This window comes from Sinocyclocheilus anshuiensis, unplaced genomic scaffold, assembly GCF_001515605.1.
Source record: "Sinocyclocheilus anshuiensis isolate Anshui unplaced genomic scaffold, SAMN03320099.WGS_v1.1 scaffold70, whole genome shotgun sequence".
NCBI classification, from domain to species: domain Eukaryota; kingdom Metazoa; phylum Chordata; class Actinopteri; order Cypriniformes; family Cyprinidae; genus Sinocyclocheilus; species Sinocyclocheilus anshuiensis.
The window spans coordinates 3,599,768-3,617,408 of NW_015542377.1; the positions used below are offsets into that span (position 1 = coordinate 3,599,768).

Genomic DNA, 17,641 nt, shown 5'->3' on the forward strand with positions numbered 1-17,641 from the left:
CCCTCCTTCCACTAGGCCCTCCCAATTTTTTTCCCTATATTCATCTGTCCCTAAAAAAACACCTAAATATTTAAACCCCGCTCTCCCCCACTGCAAACCACCAGGTAGTGATGGACTAATAAAGTCTTGACCACACCACAAAGCATCACTTTTTTGCCAATTAACTTTGGCTGAAGACGCATTCCCATAACATTCCAAAGCCATTTTTACACACTCAACATCATTTTGATTTCTAATTAAAACTGTGACATCATCTGCATATGCAGAGAGCTTAATAGGACACTTAAAATCCAATGTATTGACCTGTAGACCTTTTAGCTGTCTTCTCAGTCTACATAGTAAAGGCTCAATGGCTATACTATAAAGTTGACCTGAAATAGGACAACCTTGCCGAATGCCTCTATTGACTTTCACAGGAATACTGAGGCCACCAGCCATTTTAATCATACATGTGGCCCCAGCATACAGTAGTTTTATTTTGGAAATAAAATTGTCTCCAAAACCAAAAGCCTTTAAAGTATCAAAAAGAAAAATATGATCAACTCTGTCGAAGGCTTTTTCTTGGTCTAAAGACAGAAAACCTATATTGGTATTATTATAAGAGGCAAAGTCAAAAATGTCCCGTACCAAATGTAAGTTATCTAGTATAGATCTATTTTTTATACAATATGACTGATCTTTATGTATTACTGTATGCAGTACACCATTTACCCTATTGGCCAAACATTTTGAAAAAATTTTATAATCAGAGCCTAAAATTGCTACAGGTCTCCAGTTCTTTAAGAATGTCAGGTCACCTTTTTTGGGGAGTAGCGTTAAAACTGCCCGCTGACAACTCAAAGGAAGAACTCTTTCTTTGATACATTTTTGGATTACCTCAAAATAATCATGACCAATAATATTCCAAAAACTCTTATAAAATTCAGCAGGTAATCCGTCCAATCCTGGCGTACGTCCTGAGGAGAGTCCCATAACAGCAGCAGTAATCTCTTCAAAAGTGAGTTCAGTGTCCAAAGATTGTTTGTGTTCCAATGTTAAAACAGGAAGATCTTGTAACAGTTGATTTCTGCACTGTTCATCTGAATTGTCAGCATCATATAAATTAGAATAAAAATCCACCGCAAGTTTGCGCATCACTATTGGGTCTGAAGTGTTACATCCATTGTTGTCCTTTAAAACATACATCTGCTTTTCTTGACCTGCTTTTCGCTCCAAGTTAAAAAAATAAGAAGAAGGTCCATCCATATCTCTTATTGTTAAAAAACGACTTCTTACAAGTGCTCCTTTAACTTTTTCATTTAAAAAGGAGCTTAGCTGATTCTTTTTTTCAGCCCACAGATCTTGTAGATTCCTAGTATCATCATCATTCATTTTCTTTTCAATGTCCATGATCTCTTTTTCCAACCACTCTAATGTCTTTTTCAGAACTAAAGAGGAATGAGATGTATATTGTTGACAAAACCCTCTTATGTGCACTTTACCAATTTCCCACCATTGAATGACACTTTCATAAATACACTTTTCACTTTTCCAGGCTTCCCAAAAAAGTTTAAAATTCTCACAAAAATGTTTATCATCCAAAAGTTTAACATTAAAATGCCAGTAATAACTCATATGCTTTCTTTCAGTTAGTATATACTCAATTGTGATAAGTTTATGATCAGAAAGAACAGTTGGGGTGATAGCTGTATTAACAATCTTATTTCACAGATTGTGTTATATATAAAACCTATCCAAACGTGCACCAGAAACGCTTCCATTGCTGACTTTCATCCATGTATACTGCCGTACTGATGAATTATGCTCTCTCCATACATCTGAGAAGTTAAAATTTTTTATAATATTAGCTAAAAAAATAGCTGACTTTGCATGAGGTTCTTCTCCAGTCCTATCTTGTGTAAAGTCTAAAGTGCAGTTCCAATCTCCACCTAGTACAATAACATCACCATCCTGCTGTTGTTTTAAAAATTGCTCTAGTTTAATAAAAAACTGTACTCTGTCTTCTCCTATATTAGGAGCGTAGATGTTCACAAACAAAACATGACAATTCCTAATTTCAACCCTTACAGCCAATAATCTCCGATACCACTTCATGTTTTGATAAAATCTTTGCTTTAAGAACAGAGGAAAAGAGCACAGCCACTCCTGCACTTAAATTAGTCCCATGACTAAGAATTCTCTCACCTTCCCACCACAAGCCCCAGTCAATCTCATTATTTTGATTGCTATGGGTTTCTTGCAAAAAAACAACACTCAGATCTTTCAATCGTATTATTTCTGATAGTAAACTAATTTTCCTCCCATCCCTCATTCCATTTACATTAACTGATCCCACCTGCAAGATCTCCATAAGCAAGGGGAAAAGGAAAAAACAGAAAGAAAAGGAAACGTTAAAAGCCATTGAGATTATTTAGTTTTTCCCCTCGATTTCCCTATCTTTTTGCCTTGTCTAAGACCAGTAATATGTTTTTTTAGATGATACCGCTTCTGTTGTGAGAGCTCCTCATAGCTACTTACCTTCCTAGCCCACATCACCGACGCAATAAATTTGTCCATATCAGGAAAGTAATTACTTACTTCAACGCCAGTTTTACCTTTAGTTTTATCAAGAAATGCATTAATTTCTTCAACAGTATACAAATCTTTATCAGTTCCTCTTGAGCCCTCTGTCCACTGTTCATCATCTAATCCATCATCTGTACACTGGGATAAACTATCCATCTCATCAACCATATTTTCCTCTAAGCTTTCAGCCTGTGCCACATCATTAACTTCACACACATATTCCACACCACTCTGTGCCTCACTCTTATCAATCTCATCTGTTACATCTCCATGTTTATCAGAGACAGAACTACATCCAGCTTGCTCCACACTCATAGCATGTAAATTAATCTCACTCACCTCCTGCATCTTGCCCTTCTCTGTAGACCCTTCATCCTGCTCCTCAGTTCTCTGTTCTTCACTTTCACTCGTTTGCTGATCGGTATTATTTACATCACCACGAGATGTAGACGCACGTTGGTCATCTTTATGTGGACATGCGAAGCGTTTACGGCCTAAGTCTCCACATTCATAACACTTCAGGCTCTCAGTGCTGGTGTAAACCATGTATGAATTCTCCCCGTGATTAACACGGAAAGAGACTTCTAAAGTATGCTCCTGGGAGTTCAAAAACATAAAGACCTGGCGTCTAAAGGAAAGAACGTGCTTAAGCGCATTGTTTTTACATCCAAGCGGAATCATTCTTACATGGCTTGCAATCTTTCCAAACCTCTGCAGTTCTTTCGTGATAGGGAAAAAAAAAAAAAGTTTGAAAACAAAGTTTTCCACAATCACTCTCACCGACGCGCTCAACTCCCACACACTCCCAGCATGCACTCCGCGAAAGAGAGAGAGAGAGCGAGAGAGAGCGAGAGAGAGCGCGAGAGAGAGAGAGAGAGAGAGAGACAGGGCCAGGGAGAGGTTGCTGCTTGGTTGTCACGTGTAGATTCCTTGTGTTTTCCTTTGGACTTTTATTGTGAAGTGTGTGCCTTGTCCTTATTGTTCCCTGTGTTCACTTCCTATGTTTGGGCCTTGTTTGTTGTCTTGGTAACCCTTGTCAGTTGTCATGGCAATTAATCAGTCTCACCTGTTGCTTGTTAGCTCTTTGTTCTCCTGTGTATAAATAGCCCTTGTGTTTTACTTGTATTCTGACAGTCAGTGTTTGCAGTTGGTTTTGGGTGCTTTCCTGTTTGCCGTTGTTTCATTTGGACTTTCAATAAACCCCTTGCACCTAGATCCTCCTCTTCTCTTGCATTCATTGCTCCCTGCGTTACATGTCATGTATTTTTAAATAAATAAATAAATATTCCAAGAAAACTGAAGCTATTTTGGACCATTCAAGTTATTTTGAGTTGTGTGTGTTAAGCACAAAATTCTCGTTACCAGATGAATGGTGAGCATGTCATGATAATTATTTTGACATTATCTTCTGTATAAATATAAATATAATATAAATATAAATCTGTATAAATATTCTTAATGACGATTCCTCTTAATGCATCATTTACTTACATATGAGAATGATACTTTTTTTTTTAATTGTCATGGAAATAATGTCACGAATCAAAATCAGAATGGTCCTAATAATAGGCTTAATTTTCCTAATGCAAAATTTAATTTCTTACTTTTGATTTTTGATACCCACTTCTCTCTGATACTTTCAGACCGGAAAGTAACAATCCAGAACATTCAGCAGCAGAACAGCTGAGTATAATTCTGTTATTTTTGCTTGTACCGCAAGCCATCTAAAGGCTTTTAAGCAATTCAGACTCCCTTCACATAAACCACACAGAGGGATTTTTAACAAAGCATTTTACATATTCCATGTTTACTCTGAAACAAGCCAAACATTTCTTTGTATTTTGACCAAACAAAGCGACAATTAAACAATCTGGATGGACTGGTATCCTCCTCTCCGATTCATTAAAGAACAACATGGCTATAAAAGAAACCATTAAAGAATATTATGCATTCCTTGTCGTATTGCACTGGCATGCTCCTAAACCTTAATTGCACTACAAATACAAACGTATGAGTTTTAAAACACAATGCATTTTCAATTTGAATGTCAGCCTTTTAATTTCAGTTAAAGCCTTACTTTGTTAAAATATGGCAGGGCAAACTGACACATGATCAGTGGAAGGAAGCAATGTCACCTTGGGTAATCGAATTCATCTGCTTCTTAAAGGAACACAGCCCAATATAGTACAAGAGCACAGTGTGGTTTTCATTCTGGGGGATCCTAGAAGAAACTGCCTCTAGCCATGGCGGTATTAGCTGCTTTCCAGACTTATGCTTTAGTCTCTACTGTACGGCTGCTCACCATGAGCTGGCTTCTGGTTTCCTTGTAAAATATAATTGAACCTCACATTGACATCACACTTTCCTTCCCACAAACCACCCATGCTACAGAGAAAAAGCTAAAGTTGAAAGATAGATAAAAGAGAAGAAGCTATGAGAACCAGAATGGAATCTGGGCATCTTCCAGAGCTTATTCAGACCTCAAACTTAGATTGATCACAACTACAAGGCTGCCAGTTTCAAATCGAGTCAAAAAATAACAATGCAACTTGCAGCATTCTGACCTTTAGAAAAATGTAAATTCATAGACAATAAAATCGGAGATTGTGACCACATGCTGTTAGTGATACTACAATAACTGATTTCCTTAGTGACTTGTCTCATAAATTTTCAAACAGAGTTTTTGAGCAAACTTATGTCACCAATGTCAACACCACTGTAGCTGTTCAATTAATATAATATTGTGGACTAGTAGTTAAAGATTTGGGCTCAAGTTCCTAAACTCTGAAACCCATAAGCTATCTTTATTGTGCTGTTGAGTAAGCCATTAAATCCCTAGTTGCTTTGGAGAACATTATCAGCTAAATGACCAAATTACATTTATATATAGTTAGAAAGTAACTAAATAAATAAATAAATTTAACTAAATAAATTTTGTTACAGCTTCAGTCTTTTAATCTCATTTGTATACAGTGAAAAAAATAAATAAATAAAATATATATATCTACCTGGATTTACTTGAGACTTGACAGCTCCCGATAGGTAAAGCAGGATAAGGAGCGGAAAGAGCATCTTCCAAAGCTGCTTCATCTCAGGCAGAGACGGGACGTTCATTCCTGCAGAATGAGAAACACTCTATAATAAAACTTAAGTAAAAGAGGAATCAACTAACAACCCTTGAGCAAGTTTCAGCTCAGGCTTAAATGGAGAGTCAGTATTTATTCATGATGTTCCAAATCTGTATACATTTTTTTAAACAAAATAAAGTGTTTTTTGGTTCATTCAGTGAAAGCCAATAAGACACAATAATAATTTGGACCCCATTAACTTCATTGTATGGGCAAAAAGATTCTTCAAAATATCTTCTTTTGTGTTCCACACAAGAAAGTAAATCATTCAAGTTTGAAACGACAAGACAGTGCTTTCCACCACATGCTCACACTGCCCAAATAACATCTACTACCACACCTTAAAAACGCGTGTCTAAAAAGCTAATAATCTCATATACATTTCATATTCTGCAAATCTGTTATCATGAGAACGGCATGTCAAATGTTGGTCTTCATCCTTTCATTCAGTTTTAATTCTCCCATTATGAAAAGGCACTGAGCCATGGCACAAGTTTAATGGGAAAACAGGTTGTTGTTATTTTGAGGCAATGGTTTTAATTTGGTCAGTAAAGATGCAATGATTGCCTGCAGAGCATAATGGAATTTCCATATATTCATTATACTGACGTGAGAACAGCAAAAACTGTTGGGAAAACTTCATAAGGCATTGTGGCTAGAGTTTAAAAACTTTACAAAGTCTCTGAGTTCAAAGAGAAAATACATGCTTTCCGGGTTTACTTCAACTACTGACCGTCATCAGAGTCTTTATGAAAGTCTGCTTTGTACATATAATTTTGAGCAAACACAGACACGCAATAAAACTATCCAGCACATCTTAGGATTCATATTTACACTGATACGTTATGCAGATGCTTTAAAGTATGCTATAAAAAGGATAGAATTAGATGTATACTCAAAATATTTCTAATAAACATAAGGTCAAAATACAGTTGACTACCCTTGTGAAAAAGAAGTGTACTTAATCGTATCGAATGTGTACTTTAAATCTCAAAAGTATATTTTCGATTATATAATATTAATGAAATAACAGTTTACTCTCTTTAAATACACTTAAGTGCAAAATTTCATGCCTATTTATTAACATACTTAAACTATTAATTTAAAAATATTTTTAAGTGCATTTTAAATCAGTATGTTTTAATAATCTTTAGTTATGCTTTAAAAAATACATTCATTATCATATGTTGACTAACTAAAGCACAAGTACTTGATTATAATTATATTTATAATTCAGGTAATTGCATTTAATATAATCTAAAATACAACACATTTTCATTTAATTGCAACAATGTCTGAAAACATTACATTCAGTTTGCACTTATATTCTTATAAGTGCAAACTGAATACAATGAATATAAAAGTACATTTATTATATTTATTAATATTATTATTTCTGGAATATGTACTCATTTTAAAAGTATGCTAATGTGCTATATTTTTTTGCAGGGGACCTTCTACTAGTTCACATTTATATATTTCATATTTATAGATAATATAGCCTAGCTTAAATGTAGCTCAAACTACTTTTGTCATTTAGGTTAGCTTTTAGCATTACTAGCTTCTTAATCTAAGGGTAGCTTTCGGTTTATCTTAGCTAATCCTTCTCTAGTGTAGTTAGTAATTTAGTTAACTACACAGAATCTTGCCCAACACAGTACAGGTTTGCAATGCGTGAATGTATCTTAAAGCTGCAGTCAGTAACTTTTTTGTGTTCAAAATTGATATAATAAGCGAGTACACCATGAATCCATTTTCCAAACCATGTTTTTGGCTTGTCCTGAATCACTACGGTACACCTATAATAACTGTTTATATTCGGACTATTTAGACTGGTTCGGGTATGTACCGCTGCGGAGTAGCCCAGAACCTGCGTGATTCGCCATAGACATAAACAGAGAGAAGTAGCTCCGGCTACAATGTTCTTCCGCAAGACGCACGCAGTTCTGTTTATTAACCGCTAGAGCGCCAAAAGTTACCGACTGCAGCTTTAAATATGCAATATGGGTATTCTGTTCCATTGGAAAAGTTGTAAGAATGTGACATTTTCATTTTAAAAAGATAGTGTTATGTAAACATTTTAACAAAACACAGCAATAGTGAGAACTATTAAAAAGTATATAGATTTAACGGTAAAACACACACAAAAGAATGTGAATGCAAACACCTGTAATTATGAGTTCATGCATAATTTCTTTCCTAAATGTCTCAGATGGCATGTCATAACCATACGACATTCTCAGCTTTAAACATCAATCTGAATGATAGCATTTGGTAGCTATTGCCTTCTTGAGTAGGCTACTGTGTTTTGGTGCCGTCAGAGGAACACAAAAGCTCTGACTACATATTTTAATAAGATTTTAATGAGATATACACTTGCAATGCATTGGCCGAGCATTCATGTCTGCAGTTGTATTGTATAGGGTATGTTTCTGGCCAAAAAAAAAAAAAAAACTTACCAGGGGATGTGGAGTGTCTGACTGTGGGTAAGATGTTACCTCAGAGAGGGTTATTGCCAATAGGAATGACCAGTTCAGTCAAAATATCACTCCCACCTTAACTGATCATACTATGAAATAGTACTTTCGTACTACATTATTATTATTACACAACATTTAAGTTCTCAAGCACCAGTGAACAACAGAATTGCTTATGACACATAATTAAGGGTCTGTAATGTCAGGATATATTGTACAAAACTCAATTTCACATGCCAGTTTCATTCAGTAAACTATACTTAGCGTTATAAAGCCAGATGCCTCAGACTAAAACAATTTGCTTTAATTACAATGGAGAAAATGAGACGTACATGGTGGATTGTAAACAAGCGCAGGGTTACTCACTTCTGCTTTTGACTGTGCATGACTCTCCTGGCTCTTTGAAAAAGTCTCAACACATGATTCATGATGGGTTATGTAACATGAAAAATTAAAGGAATAATTGATTCAAAAATATCATCATATGAACTCACCCTCAATTCATTCAAAACCCAATTGACTTTCTTTTAAAAGTTATTTTGCATGTAATTACAAAGAATGGTAAAAGGAGTATTCATGCCACAGCCATATCACCCTGCAGCCCAAGACATGGTTGCCCACTGAAGCTAAGCAGGGTTGGCCTGGATGGGAGACCTCCTGGGAAAACTAGGTTGCTGTTGGAAGAGGTGTTAGTGAGCCCAGCAGGGGGTGCTCACCCTGTAGTTTGTATGGGTCCTAACGCCCCAGTATAGTGACGGGGACACTATACTTTCAAAAAGCACCGTCTTTCAGATGAGACGTTAAACCGAGGTCCTGACTCTCTGTGGTCATTAAAAATCCCATGGCATTTCTCGTAAAGAGTAGGGGTGTAACCCAGGTGTCCTGGTCAGTTGCCCCCCTGGCCTTTGTCAATCATGACCTCCTAATAATCCCCAACCACTTGATTGGCTCTATGACTCTCTCTCTTCTCCACCTGTAGCTGGTGTGTGGTGAGCGCACTGGCGCTGCTGTCCTGTGGCTGCCGTCGCATCATCCAAGTGGATGCTGCACACTGGTGGTGGTTGAGGAGAGAACCCCCCCCCACACACACACACACATCCCCACATGATTGTAAAGCGCTTTGGGTGTACAACAATACACAATAAAGCGCTATATAAATGCATCATTCATTCATTCATGTTTCAAATGAGATGCAAAAATGACATTACGTTTATGCATGTAGTGAATGCTTTTATCCAAAGAGACATACAATTATTAGTCAGCTAGATTATTAGATAAACTATATTCTGTATAACTATATGAAAACTATATATAAACACTATATAAAAGTTGGTCCATACTACTTGTGTGCTATATTGCAAATTCATTGTAATTGAACGGAAAAGAGTACATTTGTTCATTATAATAGACATTCTAATTACATGTCTATTACTAATTACAACCAATCTTGTAAACCCATAAAGTGCTAAATTGTAAAAGTGTAAATATTTATAGTAACTATGTCTTCACTAACCAATCTTTGTTTTGTACATTGTATAATTGAAACAGCAGCATGCACATTTATCAAAGCTATTTAAGTTCAGCTTAAAGGGACAAGTGTGACTTTGGATCTGTGCAGGATGCCTTAAGAAGCCAAGGAAAAGTCTTCATCATCAGCCAAACAAAACTCTCCTCACAGGATTGAAGTAGGAGTGCCCTATATATGACGTGTGATCATCAGGCAGATTTCCGCCTCTTCTGCCTCATTTAAGTTTGAGCATTTCAAAGAGGTTTTAAAAGACCGTCAAAGGCCTCATAGACTCAACATACCACACACTCTTTGAACATTCACTACGGTAATAAGGCACACTAGTTATAGGAACTCTACGGTGGCCGAGAAGTGCAGAGCAAATCACAATTCTGAAAACAAAATAACAAATTACAAACGCAAATGCAAGTCTAAAAAACAAATTAACAATTCAGAAAGCACAACAATTCAGAAAACATTATAACAAGTCAGAAAACACAATGACAAATTCGAAAACAAAATAACAAGTCAGAAAACACAATGACAAATTTACCTTTTCCGGTTTGTCTGATTTGTCGTTGTGTTTTCTGATTTGTTATTTTGTTTTCGAATTTGTCATTGTGTTTTCTGACTTGTTATAATGTTTTCTGAATTGTTGTTGTGCTTTCTGAATTGTTATTTTGTTTTTTAGACTTGCATTTGCGTTTGTAATTTGTTATTTTGTTTTCAGCATTGTGATTTGCTCTGCACTTCTCGGCCACCGTAGAACTCCCTTAGGATATGATAATAAAAGTTTAACGTGACCTTGGTCGACCACTAGTATTTGTACTTCATGCATATTACAGAGTATTTGGGCATATCTGCCACACTAAGAATGAATGAATTTCATTGTATTTCATAAAATGGATAGTTTTGGTCCTTCATTATGATTGACTGAGCTGCCCTTGTTGTTAAACAACTAAATTGTTTGGTGGAAAAATTATTGAATTATTGTTAATTAAATCATAATATTTTTGCTCTATGTTTGCATATGTAGGCTCTGCATTATTCCATAACAACTTAAACCACTTTTTTTTTTACGTTGAGGTCACTGTTAAACACAGCTTCTGAACAAAACAATCAAATTAAATAAAAACAAAAAACAAGAAAATAAAACACAAAAAAATAAATCAAAACAAAACAAATGAAACAAGATATATATATATATTTTTTTAAATAAAAAAAAGAACTGCCCAACAATCAATGAGAGGGGCAGGGCTTTGAGCGCTCAATAATGAGAAACAAGTAACTCAGTTCTTCTTTTTTTAGCGCCTCTTAATGTGCTTGATCTTAATGTGGACAACCCTGTTTGGTTAACACGTGTGACTCTGCAAACCTCTGTGTGAACTCCCAAGCAGAGGGGATACCACACACAGGGGAAAGAGCAGTCATGACCTGGGTTACAAGGACCCTCAATTATTCGCAGCGGTGCATACCAGGGTTATGGCGCAGTGGGGAGAGGATTCTTTGGTGTGTTATTTTGCCAGCATTTCCCAAAGTCACATTCCCAAGTTTTAAACACTTTTAACACTTTGTTAACAGTCCATTTCAGAGATATCAGAAGATCATCAGTTCATGCCGCTGCAAATACAATATTATATTGCATAATGTTATTGTATTTATTATTAAATTGTATTGTATATTGAATTTCAGAATTATATTTGGTGCTAAATTTAAGTTCATGTTCAGTCCAGTAAAGCTGGAAAATATTGATAATGGATGACATTAATGTGTCATTTTTATCCAAAATAAAGTGCTATGATGACTTCCACAAATATTAAGCAGTTTAATAAAAAAAAAATTATAATTTAAATATTGATAATAATCAGAAATGTTTATTGAGGACCAAATCAGCATATTGGAATGATTTCTGAAGGATCATGTGACACTGATGACTGAAGTAATGGCTGCTAAGAATTTTGCTTTGCCATCACAGGAATAAATTATTTTAAAATATATTAAAATACAAAACAGGTATATTCAAATGTTAAATTGTAATAAGATTTCACAATATGCTTTTACTGGATTTACATAAGCAGCAAATAAATGCAGCTTTGGTGGGCATATAAAACTTCTTTCAAAAAACATTTTTAAAAAATCATAATTATTCCAAACTTTTGACCGGAGGTGTACAGTACCTTAATGGTCTACGTACAAAAAAATCCAACAATAATTTTTTATTCTCTCAGCCAGTGTATGTTGGGAGTTTATTGCTTTCAAAGGTATTTCAAAAGGTCCCTCAAGTATTATGGTACTGCACAGAAACGCGGTAGTTTTGGTCCCTCAGTTTATGACCTTCATGCTAATACATACTTCAAGCGAAGTGTGAACAGAGCATATGATTTAGGTCACAGTGAGACTGCAGTAAACATATGGAATTACTGGATGGTTGCCTCTGATGCATTTATATGTACTCCACGTATTTACAGCATAATATATGATTAAAGGGCCTGCTGTGTTCGAAATTGGTACCAGTCCTACGAGGCCAATCCTCAAATGTCACGACTCATGGTGTTCACACTGAGTGATTCTGCAAGGAGGCAGATGAGAATAATTCAAGGGGACACGGGCAGACGGGGCACAACGGGGAAAGTAATAAGAGATTAGTCTCTAAAACCAGAAATGTGTGCATGCTATGGTATACTGCATTATGAAGCTGTCATGACCTAATCACATAACTTGAGAAGACAAAGTAGACGACCATTTCAGAATATGGATGGCTTTTAAATTTTCAGACTTTCAGACAAGACTGGCACATTATATTTAGTAACTGTTAAAGTTTCTCATTTGTGTCACCCAAGCACTTTGGAATGTTTCAAATAATTTTACCAGTGGCTCTAAGGAATTATAAAGGAAAGCTCATGCTGCTGCTGCTTTCTAAATCATTTGCCATGCTTCATACACTTCAAAGAAGACATTATTACTTATATAGTCTGCATTAAAAGTATAAGTAGTCACTTAGCATAAGGAACACACACACTACTAAAAGAATTAGGGTCAGTATTTTTTTAAAAGACTATTACATTCTTACAAAAAAATCTATTTTAAATAAATAGTGTTCTTTTGAACTTTCTTTTCATAGACAAACCTTGAAAATCATGCATCACGCTTCTTACAAAAATGTTAAGCAGCACAAGTGTTTTCAACACTGATTGAAGAAATGTTTCTTGCACACCAAATCAGCATATTAAAACAATTTCAGTTTTAAAGGGGTCATATGACGTTACTAAAAAAGAACATTATTTTGTGTATTTGGTGTAATGAAAAGTGTTTATGTGGTTTAAGGTTAAAAAAACACATTATTTTCCACATACTGTACATTATTGTTTCTCCTCTATGCCCCGCCTTTCTGAAACGTGTTGATTTTTACAAAGCTCATCGTTCCGAAAAGCGAGGTGTGCTCTGATTGGCCAGCTATCCAGTGCGTTGTGATTGGCCGAATACCTCAAGCGTGTGTTGGAAATGTTACTCCCCTTACCATACTGTGATGCCGTGTCCCGGTGCGACGAGACAAAACCAATAAAACCCATTACAAACGAGGCATTTGTAGCATCCAGGGGGACATAACTACTGATTATAATTACTTATACTGTCATTTTATGCGTTGCATCGCGCCGCGTAAATATAAAACCATGTCTGCATTTGTGATCGGAGAAACGACAAACAACAAGCGCTACTCTACACTGCTCAAAACTCGCGTTTGAATCATCAGTGGCAAATCCTTTAAATATGAAAACGTACTTACAGGCTGTGTCAGCATTATTTGTCAGAACACTGGCATTGTAGGCTACTGGTTTAGGAAACAGTCCTTGTCCTCCGTAAAATGCGCTGCACACATCTGAATATTTGGCTTGAACTGTTCTGGAACAGTGTTGTAAATACAACTTAACCACTGATTTCTAGTTGTGTCCTCTTTTGGAAGGCCAAACAATGTAGTTTTGCTTTCACAACGAAACACACAGTGTCTCCACGACATGGCGGCTGTGGCAACAAAAATTCTACAGTGAGAATCAAAGTTACGCCTTCTTTCTTTGCGTGAACATTTGGGCGGTGTTACGCAAATCTTCCCACACAGTGATGTAGACATGTGGGGGTGTGTTAGAACGAGGCGTTTTAGGAGGGCATGGACGAATCTTAACTTTTATAAAGAATATCTCTTTGGGTTTGAGACTTTAGTCTTTGCAACTTTAGGAATCTTATCTATTCATGAACAGCTTGTAACACTCCAAAGAGAAAGGAAAACTTGAAATCGCATCATATGACCCCTTTAAAATATATTAAAATTGTCATATATATTGTACAAATTGTAAAAATATTTCACAATATTACAGTTTCTTCCTGAATTTTAATCAAATAAATCTAGCCTTGGTAAGCATAAGAGTCTTAGGGTTAGGGCAAAATTATGTTTTCTTTCCAAAACATAATTTTTTTTTACCAACCCTAAATTTTAGATAATACATCTTAGGAACATAAGTCTTAGAAAAGTGGAATGGAATCAGGACGCAGGATTCAAATCTCCCACATGATCTAACCTCTGCTTCACTGTGAAAGTGCATCTGCCACATCAACGCAAAGAAGATCCATCATAATAATGGCTTAATGCGAGGGATATTCCACATGGAATTCTGGAGAAAAAAACAAAACACTTCTGCCATCTTAGATGAACTTTTTGTACTGCTAACACAGTGTTTATTAATGGAAACTTGGTAACACTTTACATTAAGGTTTCATTTGTAAAACATAAGTTGACATGAACTAACAATGAACAATACTTCTACAGCATTTATTTAATGTTAATTTCAGTATTAACTAATCTTTTTTTTCAAATCAAAAGCTGCATCACTTAACATTAATTAATGAACTCTGAACAAACAATGAACAAATATACTTATATTAACGCAAATATAGTAAATATTATATTAATATTAATATTAAATGTATATTAATATTCTATTAAATATTATATAAATTTTTAATACGTTACTTAATGCATTAACTAATGTTAACAAATGAGACCTTATTGTAAAGTGTTTCTGGAACCATTAAGTTTTGTTGACTTTAATATGCTGCTGACTAAATCAATGAAATATCTAAGCTTATATTTGATACATTAGTATGCATATTACAACAGAACAGCAGGAACAGAATGGTGCTATGAAATTAAAAGGTCATAGGTCAAATCCCAGGGAATGCATGGGCTCGAAAAATGTATATATACATATACTGTACTGTAAGTCACTTTAAAAGTGTCTGACATGCAGAAGTTTAAATGAATAACAGTTATCTGAAATTTCACTCATAATGGTTGAACGGGAAAAATTTAAATAATGTACAATGTAAAATAAAATATAACAGTCTCACAAGAGCATTGCATTAGTTTTTAACTAGACGATTAATTAGTAAAGTCCAAAAGAATGAAAAAAAGGAATGAAATAATTTTGTGGGATTTGCAAAGAGCAATAAGAGTTGCCATTATAAATATTTATTCCAAATTAATTTAGCAGATTATTGTGCTCAGCTGCTCTGAAACATTTTTCTTCAGAAAAACAGGTACTGTAAATAGTAAAGTATATAAAAAGGAAGCTTCTTCTGACAAGTATAATTCTCATTGGGGCAATTAACCAGAGTAAGAAAAACCTACGAAAGAAAAAAAGAGTAACGTATTTCATCTAATAGAAGTTTTGTGGTGGGAAATCAGTTTTCCCAATGAGCAATTACCCTAGAGATTCTAACCATAAAGAGACTCTCAGTAACATGCTAGAATACCATTACTGAGAAAATATAATTCCAGAAAATTACACTAAAACAACTTTTTATCTGATAACAGTATTTAAAGAGAAACCATTAGCGATTTGAAGGAACTTATTAAAGGGGGGGTACAATGCTGTTTCATGCATTCAGAGTTGTTTACACAGTTAAAGAGTTGGAGTCTCATGCTAAGCATGGACAAAGTTTCAAAAAACAATTTGGACGTATGACGGAGTATTTCTGTGCCAAAAATCTTACTCCCGGGCTCGTACAAGTTTCGGAGAGTTTTTTTCGATCGTGGCTCTTCATGACGTAGACGAGGGTGGAACTCCTTATATGGGCATTTCTCCCAGAAGAACACGCCCACGCACGCATCGACCAGAGCGAGATCGAGATCGTGCCCATCAACGCACTTCATCCGGCGGCAGCGCTGCATGGGACTTGCTAGGGAAGAATGTCTCCAATCCAAAGAAGTACTCCTTATATGGGCATTTCTCGCAGAAGAACACGCCCACGCACGCATCGACCAGAGCGAGAGCGAGATCGAGATCGTGCCCATCAACGCACTTCATCCGGCGGCAGCGCTGCATGGGACTTGCTAGGGAAGAATGTCTCCAATCCAAAGAAGTGTGTTTTTGGTTGTAAGGGAAAGATAACTTTGTTCAGCTACCTAAAGAACCCAATGTTATGTAAACAGTGGATGCAGTTCATTTGTCCGGAGCAGCAACGCAGTTTCACAAGCGTGTTTGTTGACGAACATTTTATAAACAAGGCCCAGTTCGACGCTGGATTTGCACATCGTTTGATACTGAAAGATGGAGCGGTCTCAGCTATAAAAGATCCCGGTCATGATTCAGAACTGCAGACGGTAAGTGAAACGGCATCAAATGTCTGTTTTGTTGGCAGTCGGAGCTCAAGTGCTCGTCACTCTTTAGCTCCGCCCACGGCGCGCCTCCAGGAGCTCGGCTTTTTCCGGAGAGAATGGTAAAGCTGTATCTTTCTTTTATAAATATGATAAAACTAAAGACTTTTTGGAGATATGAAGGATGCAGTACTACTCTATAGGTACTCAAGATTAACATGAGATTGAGTGAAACTGTGTGTTATGCCCCCTTTAAACACAACACCTGACAGTACAGAGGGCCAATAGTGTACACGAAGGCCGTGGCCCTTGTGAGACCTCTAAGTGTAAATATTGTAGGATTTAGCTGATTCCAAACCACAATACTGGCTCTTCAGTGCAACCTGGCAAAAAGAGTCAATTACACATTACACTACATCTTCTAGGTGCTTTAGTCAACATGATTTACATGCAATAGGTGAAGATTGCTTTTAAAGTAAAAACCTGGCCTCACACAGAGCCTGGTTACCTCATAAACAGCATGAGGCCCATATCAGGAAAGAGGAAATGAAAGTCAAAAATAGTGTCAGTGATTTTGCAATGAGGACACAGTGTGCTCTTTGAATTCAAATGCATAGTGGGGCTCAAAGCTATCTCAATATGTATGCAGAAGCTAGTCCATTTTAACAGTTAAATTAACATTTGGGATGAATGATGGATTTTACAGGTAAGCATTTTCTTAATGTGCTGTGAAAACCACAGCATTAAAGAGTAAATTGCACTTTATATGCAAAGCTTTTATCTTTCTGCACTTTTTCCAGTGCCACATCGAGGATGCTTGAGCCATGAATGCTACTGATGTTTAAAGCAGGGGTCAGCCTTTTTCAGGATGGACACAGACAGAAAAGGATGCATATATACAGTAGTATCATATTAATGTAATTTGATATGATGCTTTTATCACAAAGTCATTAAAATGTTTATATTATTTTATTTTTATATTACAGCATATTATATTACATTGAAGTTATACTAAATGTAACAATGAAAGTTCATGTACTGTAGGTTTAACTAACTTATTAGTCTCCATATAAGATTTGTTCTAGACAAACAAATACTAACTCTAACTTTAACCAGTCTCTCATTATAGAAAATAGCAGAGAAGCTTAAAGGGGTCATATGATGCTATTTTAAAGATCATTATTTTGATTTTGTCATAGCAAAATCGGAATTGACCCATTTTTTTTTTTTTTAGAAATAGACTTTGTGCACAGCCAGTCTTGTACTCTTCTAGGTTCAAAAAACTGTCGTCCATAAAATGCGTTGCACAAATTCG

The 17,641-nt window shown here is 35.8% G+C and overlaps 1 protein-coding gene across 2 annotated transcripts in view; it reads right to left on the reverse strand.

The window, feature by feature from the left end:
- The window catches only part of LOC107692417 (discoidin domain-containing receptor 2-like), a 47,977-nt gene that overhangs the window by 25,135 nt on the left and 5,201 nt on the right, over positions 1-17,641 (reverse strand). For both annotated transcript variants that reach the window (XM_016491462.1, XM_016491461.1), the window contains exon 2: positions 5,574-5,681. In XM_016491462.1, coding sequence (XP_016346948.1) covers positions 5,574-5,679 — 106 coding nt within the window. In that variant the 5' untranslated portion in view covers positions 5,680-5,681. The remainder of the gene's footprint in view (positions 1-5,573; positions 5,682-17,641) is intronic.